Source organism: Canis aureus, chromosome 14, assembly GCF_053574225.1.
Source record: "Canis aureus isolate CA01 chromosome 14, VMU_Caureus_v.1.0, whole genome shotgun sequence".
Taxonomy (NCBI): domain Eukaryota; kingdom Metazoa; phylum Chordata; class Mammalia; order Carnivora; family Canidae; genus Canis; species Canis aureus.
The window spans coordinates 40,122,721-40,144,017 of NC_135624.1; the positions used below are offsets into that span (position 1 = coordinate 40,122,721).

The following is a 21,297-nucleotide window of genomic DNA, read 5'->3' on the forward strand; positions in this document are numbered from 1 at the left end:
GGCGAGGGGACGGCCGCCCTCCGACCCAGCCCACGGGGGGCAAGTGCAGGGTGACGGGGGGGGGGGGGGGGGGGGCGGTGAGCGTGCTAGTCGTGCACGAGTGCCGGAAGTTTAGCTGTCGACTCTCCAGGGGCCACTTCCCCGACACTCGAGGCTGGAAAACTCCAACCCTGGCGAGAGCCCACCTTCCCTTGTGGGGACGCCGGGGTGGCCCACCGCCCGCCCCCGTCCATGCTGGTCTTCCACCCACCTCCTTCACAAATAACTGAGTTTCTGATTCTGCTTTGCACCCCCATAGCTCTAACTATGAAACGGATTTGGGGACTCAGCGATCATAATCTCTCTCTTTTCGACGGCGGTCCTTGGTGCTGTGCGCAGGGCGCTACCCGGGGAGTCCCTGTCGGTAGTGGGTCTTGATGGCACCGACGGGCCTCGGCTGTCTCCGCCCGGACGTCCTGCGTGACGAGGGGCTCTCAGGAGATGCTTGCCAAGCGGCGCGGGGGCAGCACGGGTTTGTGGATCCAGGATGGAAAAGCGGCCGGTGAGGGTGGCCCAGTGTGGAGAGGGGACCCAAACATCCACAGGCCAAGGCCGCCGTGTGTGCCGTCTCGGGCCGTGCACTGGCTCACATGCCCACTTCACGTGCCGGGGAATCGACACGTCCAGTGGCCTCTGCAGGCTCCGGGCCCTTGTGGCCCCCACCCGCGGGTCGGCCCCGCTGAGCCTGGAGCACGGTGGCCAGTGTCCCCACTTTGCCCTCCGTGTCCAGATTTTCTCACTGAACAATAAATTATCCCGGGGGCCATTCTCCGACCAAACTAAATGGAAATACAAGGAAGGTAAAGTTGAACATCCCAAATATTTGAAAACCGGATGATCGCACTTCCATCAGTTCATCTGTTGAAGAAGAAGCCATCAGCACTCTTTAGTTCCTTGCACTGAACAGGAATAGAGATCAGTGCAAATTTACATTTTAACACGAGAGTGGCTTTTTGAGGAAAAGGTAAACTGAGGCCTCACAGGAAGGGGTGGGGGCTGAAATCAGTAAGCCGTGTGTTTAATCCTGCGCAGGCGTCCATGTGGCCAGGGCTCTGGGGCTTCGGATCCGGGAGCCGGGCACTTACTGGCCTAGCGGCTGCTCTGAATCTGCTCTGACGTAGTCGTGAGCTGTGTAAACCCGTCACTCACCGTCCGCTTACAAAGGGCGCTCCTTGGACTGCGTGTAAGTCACACTCCAGCAAAGTCCACTGAACTATCACAAGAGATTCTTTGCAAACCTCTATGGAATAAGGTCGAAAATTCAGAGGAAACGGAGTCTTTCCTGGTAAAAACACAGCTTACTCCATTTAACCCCAGAAGTCAAATTTCCAGGTTTCTTCTACAAAGCAAGCGCGACAAGGGCCTTGGGCTGGACCCGTTCTCCAGCTGATGCTGGTGATGACGCAGGGAGGGCGGTTCTAGTGTTTCTGTGCTTCGGTGCAACCTCAGAATATTGCAAACCCCAATCCGTGGCCCGTCGCCTGACACCCTGCGGGCGCGGGGGACCTGCTGCAGGAAGCCCCCGGCCCACGGGAAGGGAGGGAGCAGCCTGGCCCGCTGCTTCCCGGCATCGTCCTGCAGGCGCGAGCAAGAGAAAACAATTGGAGGCCTGAGAATTAAAGAAAATACAATCCCATGTGCAGCCAACCTCGCAGTGTGTTTCAGAGACCCTAAGGGATCAATGTTAAAGCTAGAAAAATCAATAAAATCGTTGAGTAAGGCTGTAGAATATGAAATCAAAACAAGGTTGAGTGTCTGCTAAAACACTCACATGAAAACCCACAGCCTTTTATAAACAAGCAAGAGCCACCTAGAGGGCATAATGGGACAGAAAACCTCACGTACGATTGGGGGAAAGAAGACTTATCCTTGGAATTAAATCTGCCCCCAAATGTGCAAAATCTAAAGGACGAAAACTTAGTACGCTTCTGAGAGACACAACAGCAACCCCGAACAATTGTAAAGACACCTCTCGTTCTCAGACGTGACGACTCTAAACAGCATTGAAATGTCTGTTCTAACATAGATTTTTCAATTTAATGTTATTTCCATAACAATTATGACTGGTTTTCTTCCTAAACTGGACAAGTTGAAATATACATAAACAAAAACTTCTCAAGACCAGTTAGAAATACTCTGGGAAAAAGGAGAGTTGTGGGGACCTTGGGTGCTCAGTGGCTGAGCATCTGCCCCGGGGTCCTGGGATCGAGTCCTGCATTGGGTTCCCCGCATGGAGCCTGCTTCTCCCTCTGCCTGTGTCTTTGCCTCTCTCTCTGTGTCTATGTTTATTGTGAATAAATTTTTAAAAAATTAAAAAAAAATAAGTATGTCTTATTCCATCATTGAATAAAAGGTGAAAGTCAATATCTATATATTGTTTCTGATGTTATAGGGAATGCGAATGTTGCCCTCTTTCAATGCGCGGTAGGTTTTTTACAGACAATCGTTACCAGGTTAAGCTAATCCTCTTCTAGCCCTACTTATGAGAAGTTTTTCATGAATTTGTGTTAAATTTTTTTCAAAAGCTTTTTTCTTGAAATAATCAGGTGATTTTCCCATTTCATCTGTTCCTAAAGTGATACTCTTTTAATACATTTTCTAATTTCAAGCATTCTTTGCAATCCTGCATTAAACCTACCTTGGTCATCTTGAATTATTTTTTTAAGACTTTTTTATGCATTCATTTGCAAGAGAGAGAGAGAGGTCACCAGTAGTGGGGAGAGGCAGAGGCAGAGGGAGGAGCAGATTCCCTGTGGAGCAGGGAGCCCGATGTGGGACTCGATCCCTGGATCCCGGGACATGAGCCGAGGCCAGATGCTCAACCACTGAGCCTCCCAGGACACATCCTCACTGCGTTGTTCATTTTTTAAGTTCAAAGTTGGACCATTTTAGCTTCTCTTATTCTCTGTTGTAAGTGGTTAAGGATAGAAATCACCACTTCCTTGCAACTTCAAATTTTTGATATGTAGTTTTTTCTTTTCTTTTCTGGGGGTTTGCTTTTTACTTTTTAAAAAATATTTTATTTAAATTCAATTTGCCAACTTATAGTATAACCCCCGGTGCTCATCCCATCCAGTGTCCTCCTTAGTGCCCGTCATCCAGTCACCCCATCCCCCTTCCCTCCTCTCCTAGTTTTTTCATTAGTATGTGAAGATAGTTTTGCGTTGTCATTGTGATTTTATTTTTAATCCACAAATATATCAGAAGAAGAGCTTAAATTTACTAGCACAAATAAATTTGTACTTACTTGCTTGTATTAACACTTAGCTTAGGTGGGTGGTGACTGGAGAGTGTGGCCGTTGTGATAAACAAGAGCCTTAGGGGAAATTCGGACCTTGAGGATGAAATTTACGTTTTCAAATGTAGTGTTTAAGGCTCCGCAGCAAATGCCCACTTGTTCCTGTCTTGAGATGCATTAATTTTGCCGAGGGCAGGGGGTGAGGAAGAGACACCGACCCTGTCATTTGTGAGACAGGAAGTTGGAAGACTAAACTGCGGTCCTCGAGAGTCCGGGGAAGACATCGACGGCCCCCGAGCCCCGGAAGCTGGTGACATGTCGAGGCTGTGCCCGTGGCGCGGGAGCGTTTGGGACCTTCCCACGGCGCTCGAGCGTGCTCACCACTGCCTGGGTGTCGAATCAACCCTGGGATCCATCCGTACCTAAGTTTATTCTTTGTTTCATCCCCAGAGAGCTGAAAGGACTCGGAGAGAGACGTTCGATGGATTGGGAAGCAGAGGCAGAGCTGGGGCAGGGTTCGCAGGAGCTGCCATGCGCGGGGCTCCCGAGGTGGGGCGGTGGAGGGCCAGGCCCCCAACACCTCTGGTGCAGACCCAGCGTGGAGGGCTGCGGAAGCGGGTCGTCAGACACTCCAGGCCTTGGAGGGAGACACGGACGGGGGAAGCAGCCAAAGGTGTGACATCCATGCGTGATGCAGGGACGAACACAAGGCCCTCGTGGGCCCTTTGCGGGAATGCTGGGGACGGCCACCGGAGTCCAGTGTGAGAAAACAGGGCAGGTGCACCCTCCTCCCACCTGTCAGTGAAGCCGAGCGAGGTCCCCAGGTGGCCAAGTTCCAACCCAGGGTCCTCACTGAGGAGACGGTGCCAAGAGGCAGGGCTCCGTCCTGACCCACACAGCACAGGCCTCGTGACATCATGGGTGGCCCATCTGAGCGACCAGAGGTCCACTGCGTCTTCTGTGCTTGTTTACCTTATGGACTGGCAGTTGGCAACAGTGATGTCACGCTGCGCCCGCCTCGGCGACCTGGGTTGATCCGGAAGTCCCTTCAGGAAAATGAGTTGAGTTCGGTCCTGTAAGCCAGTGAGTGGACAGTCCACAGCCACGACCCATGTGAGAAATACAGTACGGGGCCCCGGGGGGCTCAGCGATCCAGCATCTGCCTTTGGCTCAGGGCGTGACCCTGGGTCCTGAGATCGAGTCCTGCCTCGGACTCCCCGCAGGGAGCCTGCTTCTCCCTCTGCCTGGGTCTCTGCCTCTCTCTGTGTCTCATGAATAAATACATAAAATCTTAAAAAAAAAAAAAGGATACCGTATGTGGGTGTACAGACACACACACAGGCACAAACTCACTGTCACCAGCACACAGTCACACACATGCAACCACGACACACACACTCACATGCACCTGGAAAGGACAGGGCAGCAGCTGACACAGCTCCTCCTGCCTCCCCCGGGGATGCCCTTGGAGAGAGAAAAATAAGGAGAATGGCAAAGGTACCAGGCACATTTCCTCGTCAACTTGTAACCAGTTGGTATCTCCTGGGGACAGAGAAAGAGGTGCTCTCACCTTGGCCTGCGTAGGCTCATCACAAATATACCAGGGTTCACAGGGCGCGGCCCCTGGCAAACCCCAGCGTCTCCCAAGTGATTCCTGGGAGTTGAGGAGGAGCGTGTCTTATGATGGCAACACCTCTTCGGGAAGCGATGGCCTCGTGCACACTGGGGGCTTTCTCCCTACACGTGGCTCCCAGGGCGTGTGCGGTGTCGGAGGAGGGGCCGCGGGGGCACCCGGCTGGGCGGTCGCAGCTCCCTGTGCATCACTTGTGCGGGAGCCGCGCTGCTTTCTTTCTAAGGACTGTGACTCTGGGGCGAGAGGAAGGAGCCAAGGCAAACCTGGGGCTCGGGTGCCAGGGCACCTGTCTCCCCGCCCTCCACGTGAGACCGTGAAAGCCTTGAGAAGAGGGTGGGCCTGGACCCCGGGGACTGGGGGGTGGTGGTGGGTGGGGGTGGGCAGCAGGGCCCGCGGGGTGAGGTGCTAGGAAACGGGGCTCATCCTTCGGCTGCGCAGGGACGGCCCAGGAAGGAGCCAGGGCTTCGGGAGCAGCTGGGATAACGAGGAGAAGTCCGTTTCTCCGCTCGGGGGAAAGTCTTCTTTCTCCTGTGACCAATTAAACAGATGCTACAGTCACTTGGAAAGTCACTCAATTAAGAACATTGATTACACAGAAGCCGATGCTGGCGGCTGAGGACCGAGCCAGGGAGGCGCGGAGCCCCAGAGGGCTGGGTCGGGGAGCTGGGCTGCCTCGGGGGCAGCAGGAGTCGGAGGACTTGTTTTTTGCGTGGGTTCTTAAACCAGCCCTGAGACGGCGGGTGCACCCCTCGTAGGTCCTGCGACAGGAAGCGACTACTTGGAGGGGGTCCTATGGCTGCGGGTCCCTGACCCACCCCAAGCGGATGCTTCCCAACATTTGACGGCCAACTTGCTGTCGCTGGCGCCCGACCCGCAAATGGCGCGCTCCTGCCACAGCGGGATGGCCGGGGCACATGGCCTCCCGGGGGCGTGTGGCAGGCGCTGGGGCAGAGGCTTCCCCTTCTGGTCACTTGCCGGCCCCAGTCCTGGGGGCCGCGGTGGGAAGGGCCCGTGCTGACTGAAGGGGGGTGACGGGCAGAGGATGGAACATGGGGGCTAAAACCAGGTCGATTGCCCGCTACCTGCTAAGGAACAGGATGGAAGGTGGGGCCCCGGGCCGGCCGGCCCCAGGGCGCTGCTCACGTAGCATCACTGTCCGGGCATCAGGGGCCTGTGCGGGCCCATCGCCCCTCGGAGGGGCCCCATCTGGCTGCTTTCCCCCAGTTATGAGGAGGGGGAGTTAGAGGCAGGCAGACGTGGCTCCGTGTGCACCTGCCCGCCATCTAGCTGTGCCCCCAGCGGCGGCCCCCGGTCCCGGGGGGCTCACTTGCCGCCCCCGGGAGTAGTAGGGCCTGTTCCCTGCAGGGCCCACTTCGCCCCTCTGTGTGGCTAGAACCTCTCTTTACCTGAAGCATCCCCTTCACATGCGGCTGGGACTTCTGTCTTTGCACTGCCACCAACCTCGCCACAACGTGGGAGACTCTCGGGTTTGCGGGAAGTCACAGCCCTCACCCAGGAACGCCGTGACCCCTGGGCCCGGTCGGCAGGAAGAGGCCAGAACCTGAACGGCCGTTGCAGACACGAGTGTGAGGATTCGCAGGGGGTGTGGTCCTGCGGTCCCCTCGGCAGAGGACACTGCCCCCCGCCTGCCGCCAGTGCCCCGGAGACCCCACTGGCTGGGCCCGTGAGGCCACTTGGGGGCCACCCACGGCTGCCTGCGCACCGCCACCCACCCAACCCCTGGAGCTGCCGCACCATCAGCCCCTCGGAGGCCTGGGAGGCCTGTCCCCACAGACTGCAGTCGAGGTGCCGGCCAGGCTGGGCTCCCCGCCAGGGCCCCGGGGATCCTCCAACCCGGAGCAGAATTCTTGTGGGGCTGAGGGCTTGTCGTAGGTGGGGGCCCAGCTGGCACCCCCTCTCTGCCCTAGAGGACCCCCATTCCCTCTCCTGAGCAAGTCCTCCTCGGGCCTCAGTCTCCCTGCCCTCCTGCCCCGCTTGCCCACACCCGGGATCCAAGGGCCTCGGCTGCTCATCTGCAAATCCCTGCACAGCAGCACCTGAGTAAGTGCCAGCTCAGCAATGGGGACAAGAATCTTGGAGGGACTTGGGGGCGCCTGGCTGGCTCTGTCTGTGAAGCACATGACTCTCTCTTTTTTTTTCAGTACATGACTATTGATCTCAGGTTTGTGAGTTCAAGCCCCACACTGGGTGCAGAGATTACTTAAAATCTTTAGAAAAAAAAAAAAAGAATCTTGGTGGGGGGCTGTGAGTTCTGCACACCACCACCCTGACGGTGGAAGGCATCAGATAATTCTGGGAGCAAAATGCTGACCACGTCTTGGGTGACGACAGAGGCCATGGACCCGAGACCAGAGAGGGAGCAGCTGCCAGCTTCCCCACTGGATGTGTGTCACCGTGCGTCGCTCGGCAGGTGGCAGGGCCCCGGGAGCCCCGACCTGATGGTGGCCTCTGAGGAGTCCCGGCCTGTGCGGTGTGGCCGGATCCTGCGGTTTCCTCCCAGCAGAGGCAGGTGCCAGAGTGTACGTCTGCTTCAGGACAGCAGGCGGGCAGCGAAGGCCGCGGGGACATAGCTGGCAGCGAATTTGCCCCAGGTTTACTCTGAGATCCGGGGGTTTTCTCGGTGAAAAACGAGGGAGGTGTGTATGCTCGGGGGCTGTTTGGGTTTTACAGCTCTGGCCGTTGCATTAGCACCACAGGGTAGTCGGGCAGGTGGGTCCCTGACGATGGGACAGTAAAGCATGTAAGTCCCCGGAGGCCGCAGGGGAAGAGCCCACCTGCCCCTCATGGACGCCCGCCCACCGAAGACCACCACCGGCATCTCGGGGGCCAGCCTGGTACCTTGGTCGGAGCCCCGGGGGCCCCGGACGAGCCAGCAGGTGGGTGCCAATGAGGCCGCCCGGTGGGGAGAGACAGGGCTCCGGGTGGCAGGGCCACTGCAGGCAGGGCCCCTCTGCCCCAGCAGAAGCCCCGGAGCTAAGTGAGCCTGAGCAGGAGCTGGTGCTGTGCTGAGTCGCTCCTGGGCGACAAGCAACCGTGCAGAACACGATTCTCTGCCGGTTCGGCAACCCCGACGTGTCTCTTCTGACGCAGGCACGCCCATCACTGCCTGCAGGGGCCACAGGGGTCCAGGAGCACCCCAATCCCAGCAGGGCTCCCACGGACACCGGGGTGGAGGTGGGAGAGGGTGGCCGAGCCAGTTACTGGTATGAGCGGAGGATGAGGCAGGTGGGGGCCCGGGGGCACCTCCAGGATTGCGGGGGGTGGGGGGCGGTACACACCCCATACCTTGTCCCGGGCCCTGGTCCCCCAGGCCCTGATGTCCCTGCCGTGATGCTGAGGCAGGGGCCACGATCCTTGGGAGGGAGCAGCCTGCTGCATCCCCGAGCCCCCAGCACCCCAGTAACACCCTCCTACCTCTCCCTGAGGTGGTGGCCAGGGAGGATAGGAGTCCCGCCGCCTCGCAGCACCCCGGAGTCACCCTAGAGCGCAAGGGAGACAGCACGTCCTCGGTGCCCCTGCTGGCTGCCCACCCTCCCTGGCGGTACTGACCATATGCTTATTTTTGCAGATGACCTGCGTGCCCTCGGGGCGGCCTCCAGTGGCCTGGCAGCTGCCTGGGGGAGGTGGGCCGGGTTGCTGCCTCCCCTGCAGTGTGGGAGCAAATCCCGTCCCCCGAGTGTGCCAGCTGCGGGTGTGGATGAACTCCGAGGATGCATGGCTTCGGTGGTCCGATGGCACGGACAGGCCCCCCCTCCTGCCGCTGCAGGGACGGCCGGGCCTGTGCGGGAGCCTCTGGCAGGTGAGGCCAGGGGTAGAGCATGCCCAACTCGGTTTACCCTCACGGACAACACAGCTTTGGAAGTATGCCAGCTTCCCAAACTGAGCTGACTCCACCATATTCGATGGCAGAAACACGTGTGCTGACCCCGTCCTGCCGGAAGTCCTGTGGGGTTTTAGGATGTGGTGTTGAGGCTACTGAGTCCAGCGAAAATGACCCTAGAAGCTCCTCATGACCAAGAGGACCTTGGCTGGAAATTAGCGGGGGAGGCCACCAGGGGCCATCAGCAAATGGTCACCCCATCGGCACCCTGAGGAGGGGGCTTGCCTCCTTCCCCACCCAGGAGGGCGTGCAGGGCGCTCTAACCTCTGGGACCCCTGATGCCTCTAACGGTCAGTGGCCGGGCAGGGGTCGGGGCAGGAGGTCTCGTAGGAGACTACAGCAAGGCTGAGTCACGGGAGGACGTTGCTGGTCAGCGTGGGCCACAACCTAAACAGAAGCCGGACTCTGTTACCGCTCAGCCGGCTGGGCGGAGCATGGCCCCTCCCCGCGAAGGGCAGGTGTCACCGTCCACCATTGCATAACGACAGCTGGAAGCCTGAACCTGCAAACATCTGTGCTGCTGAATGACCACCTCTCGGCAGCTCCCACATCCTGGGAGCTGGAACGTGAGCGAAGATCACTCCTGCCACGAAGGAACAGGAAATGATGCTGTACTTTCAAGTGTCATGTAGCAGACATCATTTTCATTCCTCTGCCACAGGCGTGTGGAATAACAAAGGGCTTATAAATATACTGATAGAATTAAATTAAAAAGAAAAAAAAGCAGGCAGATGCCAACCATGATGCCAGGAGGAGAAAACGTTCAGGGTGGTGTTGAGGCAGAGGACGTAGTGGGATGGAGCGGGGCGGTGGGGGGGGGGCAGACCTGGCCTGAGCCCCAGCCCCGCTCCCTCCCCTGTGCCCGCAGGAAGGAACCAGTCCCTTTGCTCCCCTCTGGCTTCTCAGGGACTCCCCAAACCGCCTCCCTGAACCCGCCTCCCCAACCGGAGCTGGAACAGAACAATGCCCACACGCTCACACCGTCAGTGATAGTGGCAGGAACTCTCCCCTACTAAATATTCCATTTCTCACTGGAAGTTCTGATCATCTTTGGGCAACTGTTACAAAACAGAGGAATCTCTTGAAGTGTCCCCTCCTGGCCACGGAAGAAAGTAACATCTAGCTGCTCGAGGCTCCAACTAAGGGGCAGGCAATGGGGGGCCTGCACAAACCCCGAACCCTCCATCCCGGTCTTGAGCCCCGATCACCTAAGGCGATGTTTCCAACGACCCTCCTAGGCCGCAAATAGAGTCAGTTCTCATTATCCGAGATGGTTTTGTTCCACGGCGTCACGGCAAACACTGACTTAGCCAACGCTCAACACTGCTCTGAGGGGAAGCGCAGAGTTAGGCTCCCCGCAAGCCCCTGGCTGCGTGTTTTCATCAACCAACCAACAAGTAAATCTGTGCAAACCCCGCACCTAGTATAGAGAACTCCTACAACTCAAAAGCAAAAAAAACCAAATCATCCAGTTACAGACATTTTCCCAAAACTAAGCAAATAGCTAACAGCTACTACATGAAAAGGTGCCCAGTACCCCCGTCATCAGGGAAATGAAATGCAAATGAAAACCCAGTGAGACACCACCTCACACCTGTCAGGTTGGCTAGTACCAAAAAGACAGGAGCTAATAAGTGTTGGCGAGAGAGCGTGTGGAGAAGGGGGAGCCTCGTGCGTTGTTGGTGGGAATGTAAACTGCTGCAGCCGCTGTGGAGAACAGTATGCACGGTGACCCCCAAAATTAAATACAGAACTACCGTATGATCCACCGATTCCGTCTGGGTACACATCCACAGAAATGAGAAGAGGACCGTGAAGAGGTGGCTGCACCCATGAGGGAGTACGCACAACAGCCAAGACGTGGAAAGAAGCTAAGTGTCTTTGGATGGACGGACAGATGGATGGATGGAGGGATGGGTGGGCAGATGGACAGATGGGTGGACACACAGACAGGCAGATGGACAGACAGATGTTAGGTGACACACACACACAGATGACACAGAGCTTCATTGTCCCATCAGACACAACAGTGTATGGTAGGTGCTTCCGTCATTTGTTGGGACTCACCTTCCCAGTCTCGTGCTCCCAGCCTTCGTCCGTGCTGTTTCGTGACCAGCTCACTCACTGCAGCTGCTACCGAGCCCTCCGCCCCGTGACTGCACACCTCTCATTAACCCATGATGGTCGTTTTGGCTGCTTTCAGACAGTGCAGCCATACACATCCTCACACACGTCTCCTGTATACGCATGTGACACGTTTCACTGGATGGTGTGCCAGGGAGAGACCGCTTGGTCATGGGGAACAAACTATCAGAGAGCACCCCACATCCCACCTGTTCCACCAGGCGGCTGTACCATGGCGGGGCCAAGGTGCAGGGTGCGAGAGGCCCTGGCGTTGCACGTGGTCTCCATGACGTGGCCTCATCGGACTTGTGAACGTTTGCTAACCTACGGGTACGGCTGACTCTGCTCGTGACTCGCATTTCCCTGGTAACTAGCGAATGTGGACACTCCGCTGCCGCGTGCACGCTCCATGACACACTGCGCATTCCCCCGCAGGTTCCGGGGGGTCCCCTGGGCTCTACTAAACCTCCACAGAGTAGGCATGAGTCTTGGCTTGAGCAGGAGGGCTCAAGGAAACCCAGAGGATTTGAAGGCATGGTAACCATGGTGATCACTGCATGGGACACTCTCCAAGGAATGATCTCATTTCTGATCAGCTAATCTTTAGGTCTTTCCAGCTACGCTCCTAGGTAGACCAGCTCTCCCTGCCAAGGCCTCCCCGGATCAGGACCCCCCATCGTGTTGCCTCAGGAAGATGAACGCTTGTCTTTCTGACCCTCTGTGCGTCTCCTTGCCCGACTGGGCCCACGTGTTGCCTGGTCCCAGGTTAGGGGACAAAGGCCAGTGCTCTACAGGGGTTGGATCAGGGGCCCCAGGTTTTCCCTTCAGAACAGGAGACTTGGGGAGACAGTCAGTTGAAGGGAGCCGGGGCCAAGGGCAGTGCTAACTCTGGGGGCTCCAGCCTTCACAGCTGCGTGGACATGCACCTCCCCGCCAGCCCCCTCCTCAGTAACCCAGGACTCAAGACTTACCCAACTGCTGTTCTCCACCCCTCACTCATTCATCTTTTATTTCACTTGTTCATTCATTCAGCAAAATTGCCAACTGCCCGCCAGGCAGCTGGCCTTGGAGGCGAGTTCCGGGGGTCTCTGTCCAGGGAAGGCCCGGGGTTCTCGGCTCCAGATGAGCAACCTCCCAACAACCTCCCCACCTGGGAGGAAGGGGTGAGGGAGGCGGGGTGGAGCCTGACCCTGACACCCTGCCCACCTCGACCCCCGCCCCCCACACGAGCCAGACAGCTCCCAGGGCAGAGCAGCCCCCAGCCTCGCTTCTGCCTCCAGACCCTCCCACACAGTCACTGAGTCGCCTGACCGGACAGACAATCGACAGGTCTTTCCAAACCCTCCCCCAGCCCTCGCCCAGCGGACACTCCCGGGCTGCTCCCAGCCAACCGACCAGCGCCTGGAGAGTGTGAGACAGGGGGACTTGGGGGAAGGTAAAGGGGGGAGACGTGCCTCCAGCCTGGGGATTCTGGAAGGGCAGGAAAGGCAGGTGATACGACACCACCTTGGCCACAGTCTCTCCGCCTCGTCTCTACACAAGGACCCATCCTCTGTCTCTCCATCCTCCAGGATGTCCCTCTTGGTGTCCCGTGCTCACCCCATACAGCCCTGAGCTTGTCACCGGTTCCACCCACCCCAAACTGCTCCTCACCTGTGCCTTCACCAGGGCGACCCTCCGCCAGGCCACCAGCCCTCAACACCACCCAGCCGTGCTCTCCCAGCATCCTGAGTTCTCCTGCCCTTGACAGGCACCAGCCACCCTGTCGCATGCCCCAGGCCCCGACCCTCCAGGCCCTCCCTCGCCTCCACCTAGTGACCCACTGCTCCTTCTGAGAGCCTGGATGTCTCGCACATCCCTGCGGGGACCGGGATGCACCAGATCCTGTGGCTCAGCAAGGCCAGTCAGGGCACTTGTTCCCCAGATCACCTGCTGGGCGACGCACGGGACAGTGAAGCAGCCCCAACACGCAGGGAGTAGAGCCTGAGAACCCGAACTGGACAGTGAGAGGATGGGAAGCCCCTCTGCACCATTGTGGACAGACCTGCATCTCCCGGTTCCTGCAGACACCCTGAGTACAGGGGCCCCGGCCGGGTGGTGGTGGGGCTAGGGCGGGAGGCGCTCTTCTCACTTCACCCGACGGGAATGTGGCGCCAGTCTTTGAACAGTTAAAAGAAAATGGAGAAGTCCCTCAGCTACTTCCCAGACCTGGGGTCCCTGCACCCCTGCCCCAGCAGCCCCCTCCAGAAGCCCAGGGGGGGAAGAAGGTCTGGCCTCTCCTGGTACCCTCACCTGCCTGCCCAGTGCTCCATCCCCAGGACCTGGAGCCTAGCACTTAGCTTCTAGAAAGTGGAAAATGAATCCATAGCACATAAAATCATGAGCTTGCTCTTCCCATCTCTCCTGGTGGCCACCCTCTGCTTGCCATGGGCTGTGAGCGGTGCAGATTCTGGAGCCCAGACCGCACCCTCTGAATCGGGATCCGGGTGCAGGGCCTGGGCCTATGCACTCAAGCCCTCATCTGCTGGGACCTCTCAGCCACCGAGGAGCTAGCAGGGAGCAGCGACTCCCTCACTTGCGTCAGGGAAACGTCCACTTTCCTGCAAAACTCAAGGGCCTGTGGGTCTCTAGCGTGTGGATGTTGGGTGAAGGTGGGAGATCCCTGAGGCATCCACGTACATGTCCTTTCTATAGAACCTGAGGAAGCCGGGTGCCGGGAGGACCTTTGTCCAGCTCGGCTCCACCCACCTGCCGTTACCATGACCTGCGTCGTGTGCAGGGCCCCCCCCCCCCCCCCCGCCCCACAAGGAGGAGATGGAAGCAGCTGGGGCTGAGGGAGTGGGGGGCAGGGCTGGAGGTGTGGAGAGATGCCAGACACAGACGGGATCAGACAGGGGCATCCCGGAGGGCTGGGGACACAAGCCCCGGGGAAGGGGGGAGAAAGACCCCAGGGAAGGTGCCCCAGGAGATGCTGTGCCAGAGTCTGGGAGGATGGCTGGAGGGCAAGCCTCAAGCCCCGAGAAAGGAAAGGCGTCCACCCTCCCACCCCCTAACCACCCCCTCCCCACTGCCTTCCACCAAGTCATTGCCGGGCCGCTGGAACCGGGTTCCTCTGCCTGCAAGCCCTGCCCACCATGCCCCCTTGAGCTGCGTGTATCCAGGGGACGCAGAGCTGGGTCACGATCAAACAGCAAGACATTGGGGTCCAGGCGTTTCCTGCAAACACAGTAAAGATCTCAGAGCGTCAAGGTCTTCTCTTTTCCAGGTCTGCTTCTTAGGGGTCAAGTGGGCACAATAAGACCTCTAACCGGGCGGAGGTCAGGTGCAAACGAGGAGATGGGCAGATGCTCGGAGAGGGACAGGCCCCAGCCCCACGGGAGGGTGCCCAGCACCCACCGGGCAAGGAGGTGGGGGGCGTGCAGATCAGTAGGGCGTCCCCACCCACTGATCCTGCAGCTTCCTGAGCCCTCCAGACCCCCCAAGGGCCAGACTACTCCAGGGGGTGCCCAACACCCTGTCAGGCCGCCACAATCCCGAGCTCACCTCCAGCGAGGACACCGAAGGACCAGAGACCCATCTCACTGTGAAGCGGATGCCTGAGTCCTCTGATGCGGCTGTGCTGACCCAACAGCGGCCCCGGGGTCTGGCGGCGCTGCGGGACACGCCGCGACCCACCGGGTTTGTCACCACCAGGAGACGGCACAAGAGAACCCGCCGCAGCAACTAGTAATTAAACGAGGGGCTACGTCGAGGATCAGCACGTAGTGAAAGGGTATTTCTCTCAAATTCATCAGCCGTTCGTCATGAAAAAAATCTAATGGAAATGTGAATAAGTGAAAGGTGTACGTGAATAAAGACCCATTTTCAACTCCAAGGCCCGGTGTCAATTCAAGGCACCGCAGGGAACACCCTCGTGAACACAGACACGCCCAGGGCCCTGGTCACCGCTCAGCACCTCGCGGGGCCCAGCTAACGCGACGGAAACAACCAGAATAAGCCCTGAAGTACCAGGAAAGCAGGCTGGAGCTGTCCCCACTCGCAGACTGCCCGCTTGTAAAGCCTGAAAAGCTAGGAGATGGTGCCAACAAGGGAATTCATGGGGTGCGGGGCTGGACGGTAGCTCTTCCGCGCCTGTGCTCCCACGGCTGCCCCACGTCACCCCAATGCCCTCTGCACCCGCGCGGCTGTGAGCCCCTTTTCTGGAGTTCAGGAGCCACTCGGCAGCCTCCCAGCCCCTGGGTGTCCCTAGGTGACTGCTTCTGCCAGGGGCCCCACCGAGAAGGGCTGGGGGGGGGGGGCGAGAGGCTGCTCTCTGGCGCCCGGGGCGGCCCCCCCATGGCCCTGGCAGCAGAGATCCCCCCTGAAAGCCCTCCTTGGGCTCTGGGGCCGCAGGGCTGGCGCCCTGACGCGTGGGAGCACAGCCCTAGGGCTTCGAGCCGTGAGGGGCCCACCGCCTCACCCTCACCCCCGACACTCCGACCCTGCACCGCCCCAGGGCGCACACAGGCTGTGCCGAGACAGCCTCACTCAGTCCCCGTGGCCTTGCCCAGCCCCTCGTGCGCAGGCCATGTGCAGCATGGAGGTGCCAGGTGTGGGCAACCCCCTCCCCACACACTGCCAGCTGCTACCACGCGGACGTCCTGCCCCGGGAGCCTCGCTCCGGGCCCATCCCACCCCGCTCCTTCCAGCCCCCTGCCCTCTCAGCCAGGGGCACGTCTGCCTGGTTTGAGGACGGGCCCTCACCCCCTCCCTGTCCTGAAGTGTCCACCGGCTTCTCTGCAGACGCGCTTCTGTCTCAGAGAGGCCCGCACACCGTGGGTGGGGCCCCTGCAGACATGGAGGCCAGTGACCCACGGGCCCCGCGGCTTGTCTGCCCCCCACCCCGTCCTGCTTAGGCAAAGGCCAAGTGGGGGTGGGTGCTCCTGGAGGGAAGGGCACGAAGAAAACGAAAAGCATCACCTCACGACCCTACTTTCGTTTAAAGAAAAGGAGAAAGTCCCAATTACAACCAGCAAAACCACACGTGACCCAGCACTGAGACGCCCACGGAAGTACAGGCCCCGCAGGAGGGAGATGAGATGGCACGGGGCGCTATCAGGGCCCCGGGCGGACCGGGAGGTGCGCAGTGCTGTCGCGTGGGAAGCCCTGGCACGGCTGAGCCAGCCTCTGTCCCCAGTGTCACACCCAGATGCGCGGAATTGCGGTCAACACACCAGGTGTTATTCTGCAACTGGACAAATGGATTCCAACATCCATCTGTCAGAATAAATCTCAAGAAGTGGTGGTCAGCTTTTACAGACGCGCAGGGGGGCCTGGCCTCACCGGCTGGTGAACCTGCACGGACGCTGCTGGAGGCACACCCAGGGGCACACGCAGCCTCGCACGCGGAGCACTCCGTTTCCAAGGCAGATCTTGGAGTCACCAGGAAGGGCGGGTGACGTCATGAATGGCGCAAGGAGGTTCTGACACCTGCCCACGTGACGAACGGGCTCCGGGTGGACCGGACACCTGAGGTCGTAGCCACATCTGTAACCGGATTAGAATACAAGATTGTTTCCTAAGATAAGGGCAGGGGAGGTTCTCCTAAGATCTGAAACCCAGAAATGTAAAAGAACACTGGGACTCAAGCCCGCGGACTTGAGGACGCGCACGTACGTACCAGGGAAATGCCAAGCACGAAGCTGCAGCTGCGTGGCAAGCAGGGGCCCCAGGAAGCCTCGCTCGCATCTGCAAGAAAAGACAAAAGCCACGACGGCAATTCGAGCCAAGGGTGGGACCTGCAATTACAGAAGACACACTCCTAGTCGTGACACACTCGTGCCATGTCTGATCTCATGCTACATTTCCCAATGGAGGTCGGGAGAAGGTTCTACCCTTGTGTGCCAGGCTGACGGAAGCCCCCGTGCCCACAGCAAAGCCAGGGGGAGCCGGGGAGGGACCAGCCGCGGCCGTCCTTCGGGGACATCTGCTCCTGCTGAGGGGACATCCTCCTGGCTCAGCCGCACGCTCCCCAAGCCCGCCGGAGATGGAGAAGCACTTGAGCCCATAAGGACACGAGGACGAGGGTGGTCACGGCAGCGTGTGACCAGAGACGCAGGGGGACCCCTGTGCCCTCAGGTGAGAGGTGATTAGGAAAAGCGCGGTTGGCTCGCTCAGGAGAATAACAAGCAGACGCTGAAAAACAAAAGGTCCATGTGGACCAGGAAGGATGCCCTTGGAGGCTACTTCCGGGAAATAACCCAGCGGCACACGGTTTATTCGCACTGTCCATGCGCCAGCCGGACCCCGAAGGCCGCACGCACGGTGGGGCGCCGCCGCCAATGACCGCGCTTCGGGGGAGATGAGGCAGCTGGGGAGCAGAGCGCGGAGGTCAGGGCAGGCTCTCCCGGCCTCGCTGCCCCCCCCGGGCCCTCTTCACCTCGATCCCACGGCTGGGAGAGCTCCCGGTTTGTTTTATACATTTCTCTCAAATAATAAATTCAGCACACACGGGGGGACCTAGAAGTTGGTTTGAAGCTGGTGCCCGTGGGTGGCCCCTCGTCCTCAGGGACCCCCCGGGGCCTCCACTGCGCCGCATCCTCGCTGGCGCCAGCTTCCCGCCTCTGAATCCTCAAGCCGCTCTTCGCCCTTGCCTTAGGTGACAGTGCCCGGTCCCTACGCTCCCCAAACGGCAGACACAAGCGGTGGGCAGCGCACTTTACAGAGGTCGGGGTGGGGCGGCGACGGGGTACATCGCAGAGCAAACTTGAAATGTCAGGGGGGACAAGTCCCCAGCCGTTTCCACCAGCGGGGAGAGGACGCGGTCTCCAGCGACCCCTCTCCTCTCTGTTCACCCCGGGTGTCAGCAGAGGAGCCCCACTGGGAACGCCAAGGCCGGCTCTTCAGCGAAGCCACTGGCCTTGCCCAGGAGTCCAGGACCCAGGAGCGACCACGGTCTGGGTCAGCCACAGGAGGACAAGGAAGAGCTGGCCAAAGACCAGACCCCAGAGAGGCCTGGAGGGGCTGCTGACCTCACTGTGAGCCTGGGCCAGAGACGACCCACGTGGCCGTGGAGTGCGGTGACTGGGCTGCACCCAGGGCCGTAGGGACAACTCCAGAGACCCACCGCTGGAGCAGGAGAGGCCAGAGGGGCACCCTAAGATTTACCTGTGTATCCTCCCCTGCCTCCCCCACCCGAAGCACCCAGTCCCTCTGCGCTTCCCCACAGGGCCCGCCTCCAGGGCCTGCCAAGGAGGCGCCCTTGTGTGGGGGAGGCAGGGGAATCCCGTTAAGAGGCAGAGTCTGGGCACAAGAGCGCTCCCAACACTCTGGGGAGCTGGCCCCCGAATTCGATCACCCCAGGGCTGTACGAAAGAGCAGGTGAGAGCAGGACACGCAAAGTGTGGGTGCATGTGTGCTCCTGAAAGTGCAGGACACCGAGGGCCAAGAGTAGTGTGCACACAGATGTGTTCATGTGGGGGCATGCCAGTTCAGGAGCTGCTGTGATGTCCCTGTTTTAGTGTCCACACGGGCGGAGTCTGCAGGAGCGAGCATGTGGATCTGTGCACGTGCAAGTGTGCATATCTGCACATCTGCTGTCTATGTGCATGGCCTCACCTCCTATCTCGGCCCCATGATTCCGTCCACTCTAACCCCCTCCGCCTCCCCACCGCCTGCCAGGTCCGAGGCACCCCAGGCAGCCCCGCACACCCACAAACCCCCAGTCCCAGCACCCCGCACCTCCAGCCCGCAGCCTGGGCTTCCTCAGAGCCCCACCCCACACCCAGGCTCAGACCCGGGTCTCTGGACCAAAAGTGAGTTTATTTCTCTGCGGAAGATGCCCTTGCAGCCAAGCTGTTGGGCTCAGCCTGGATCTGCCTGGCTTCCCCTCAGAGACCTGGGGGTCCCAGCCCCCAGCCCGCTCCCCTGGGGCCTCCTGCAGACACTGGGTTCCCTGGAGGCATCCTACTGGCCGGGACTCAGAGCTGGTGGAGAGAGGGAGGCCTCCCGTCTCAGGGAGGGGCCAGGGCCAGTAAGCTCGGAGCCCTGCTGGGGCAGGGGGGTGAGGGGGAGGGCCTCAGGGCCCAGCCCCGAGGAGGGCAGGCCCCAGGCTGAGCAGGAGCCCCCCAGCCAGGGCCCAGGGGCTGCCCCCCGCCCCCGGGCCGCCGTTGCACAAGTCTCCCCCGCAACAGTCCACATCCACTTTTAAGATCCCCGAGTTAATGAAGCCCATCAGATAGTCTGAGAAGAAGTGCCGCTTAACGAAGTCACAGGACGAGGCACACATCTTGTTCACGGAATGGTCCTTCCTGCCTGGGGAAGAGGTAGCAGAGCTGAGACGGCGGGACCCACACCGGAGCCCTCTCGGCCTCAGGGCCCAGCCCAGGACCCAGCTCAGGACCCCTGAACAGCAGAGCCATGTTTTCCAACCCACCCATGCCATCTCAACTATACAGAAAGGGCCACACAGGGGCCCAGGCAGGACAGGCACCTGCTCACCTTCACACAGCAGGGCAGTGTCCTGCGCACAGACCTGTGCTCTTGGCCAAGGACAGAGGGGCTCAGATATACCCCCAACCTCTCCCCACCCAGGCCCAGGTCCTGACTCACTGCTACTGGGATCGGTGATCCGGACGCTGGCACACACTGTGTCCGATGGCTGGCACTGCTTTGGGGTGCAATGGCTTGAGTTGGTGGTCAGTGTGCAGTCCTGGCACCACAAGCCATGAGCTGGGCAGGGCACAAAGATGAGCATGACCAGAGGAACTGGGGACCAGCCGTCCCTCTTGCCCCCTTCCACCCGCCTGCTGCAGGCACTGCTAGGACAACCAGGCCCCTGGCCAGGAGTGACCAGGCCAGACTGGCACCTGGAGGTCAGGCCTTGGGAGAACCTCTGCCTTCCAGGCGGTTTGGGGGGAGGAGCCCACAGCTGGAATTCTGGGAGCCCCGGCACCCTCTGTGGCCCCACGCACACGCACACACGCACACACATGCCAGCCACGCAGCTCACACCTGCGGTGCTCTCCGGCACACCCCCACCCCCCACCCCTCCTGCAGAGTTCAGGTGGTTCCAAGCTAGAAAGGACGAGGCAGGACTTGATGGGAGGCCAGCTGGGGCTCCAGAAGCCAGGGAGGGAAGGGGCGCCCGGCAGGACCGGCGGCGCGGGGAGCCCCCGAGGGAAGTCGCTGGAAATCGCTTGCTCGCTCAGTGCCCTTTGGAGCCAGGAGGGCCCCGCGTGGCCTGGGCGGGTGCTGGAGCATCACGAGTGAAGGCGACCGGCGCGGGGCGGCTGCGGTCGCTGGGGTCCGGGCGCAGGTGTGCATGTGACGGCCCCGTCGGAGGCCGGTGGCCCAGCAGCCCCGCGGGCCACCCCCAGACTCACCGGGCGCCGAGCACAGGAGGGTGGCCAGCAGCACCAGGCCGAGGCCCTTCACGGCCGCGGGCAGCATGCTCCAGGCGGGCTCGGGAGGGCGCGGGCTTGCTGGCGCAGGTCCTGGGGCGCGGGCCTGGCAAGGAGAAGCCGCGGTCAGGAGCCCAGGCGCCCGGCCAAGCCCCCCCGCGGCCCCCGAGCGCCCCCTCGGGATCGCAAGGCCCCTCCCCCAGCCCCTCCCCACAGCGCCCACCATCACCGCCTCCCTCCGGGGAGAGGTCCGCCGCCTCGGGCGGGGTGACAGCTCGAACGGCCCCAAGCCGCTCCTGGCACCTGTGGGTGCGGGGGGAGGGCGCGTCTCCTCCTCCCTGGGGAGCGGGAGGCGCGTCCGGAGAGAAAGGGGCACGGCCAGGTGCGAGCGCGCGGTACCTGCCGGTGGGGGAGGGGCGCCGCCGCGGCCCCCCCCCCCCGCCACCCCTGGGCTGGGGGCCCGGGAACCCCGCGCCGCCCCCCCCCCGCCTCCTGCGCGCGCCCGGGCGCTCACCGCGGGTCGGGGCGTAGAGCGCGGGCCTCGGCCGGAGCGCACTCACATCCCGGGGGGCGCACGGGCTGCGGGAGGCGCGGGGAGCGGCGCCCTTCGGTCTCCCTGCGGACCGGAACCCGGGCGCAGCCTCGTCTTTCGGGGAACGCAGCCGCAGACGCGGACCCCGCGCGAGGGGCGGAGCGGAGCCGGGGCGGGGGCGCGCGGGGGCGGGGGCGGCGGGAGAGGCGCGGGCGGGGCGGGGCGCGGGGCGCGGCGGGTCGTGGTCCCGGGCGGTGCGCGCCCCTCGACAGCCGGCGCCCGGGCCGCGCGTCCGCCCCTCGGGTGTCCGCCGCCGCCGCCCCGCGCGCCCCGCCCCGGCGGCCGCCCTTCCCCCTCCGCCCGGCCGACGTCCCCTCGGAATTGCTCGGAAGAACGTTTACTGCGAAAGGAAGCGAGCGGAACGTGCGGGGACGCGGAGGGGGGGAGGCG

General features: G+C 60.9%; 1 protein-coding gene and 1 long non-coding RNA gene across 4 annotated transcripts; both read right to left on the minus strand.

Moving 5' to 3' along the window:
• Positions 1-165: 165 nt before the first annotated feature.
• On the minus strand, positions 166-13,673 carry LOC144283427 (uncharacterized). 3 transcript variants are annotated; one of them, XR_013351992.1, is made up of 5 exons: positions 6,317-10,861; positions 4,848-5,438; positions 4,686-4,741; positions 3,287-4,567; positions 166-1,614 (listed from the first exon to the last, which is right to left on the minus strand). It is a non-coding gene; the product is annotated as an uncharacterized LOC144283427 (long non-coding RNA). The 3 variants fall into 3 exon arrangements; XR_013351991.1 differs by lacking the exon at positions 166-1,614 and adding an exon at positions 10,879-13,673 and having other exon boundaries at positions 1,659-4,567; positions 6,317-6,471; XR_013351990.1 differs by lacking the exon at positions 166-1,614 and having other exon boundaries at positions 1,659-4,567.
• A 5,043-nt stretch (positions 13,674-18,716) lies between these two features.
• Positions 18,717-21,013, minus strand: LY6H (lymphocyte antigen 6 family member H). The gene is made up of 4 exons (XM_077847534.1): positions 20,830-21,013; positions 20,298-20,421; positions 19,525-19,644; positions 18,717-19,227 (listed from the first exon to the last, which is right to left on the minus strand). The coding sequence occupies exons 2-4, from the start codon at positions 20,362-20,364 to the stop codon at positions 18,992-18,994; spliced, it is 423 nt and encodes a 140-aa protein (XP_077703660.1). The 5' UTR covers positions 20,365-20,421; positions 20,830-21,013; the 3' UTR covers positions 18,717-18,991.
• Between the last annotated feature and the right edge of the window lie 284 nt (positions 21,014-21,297).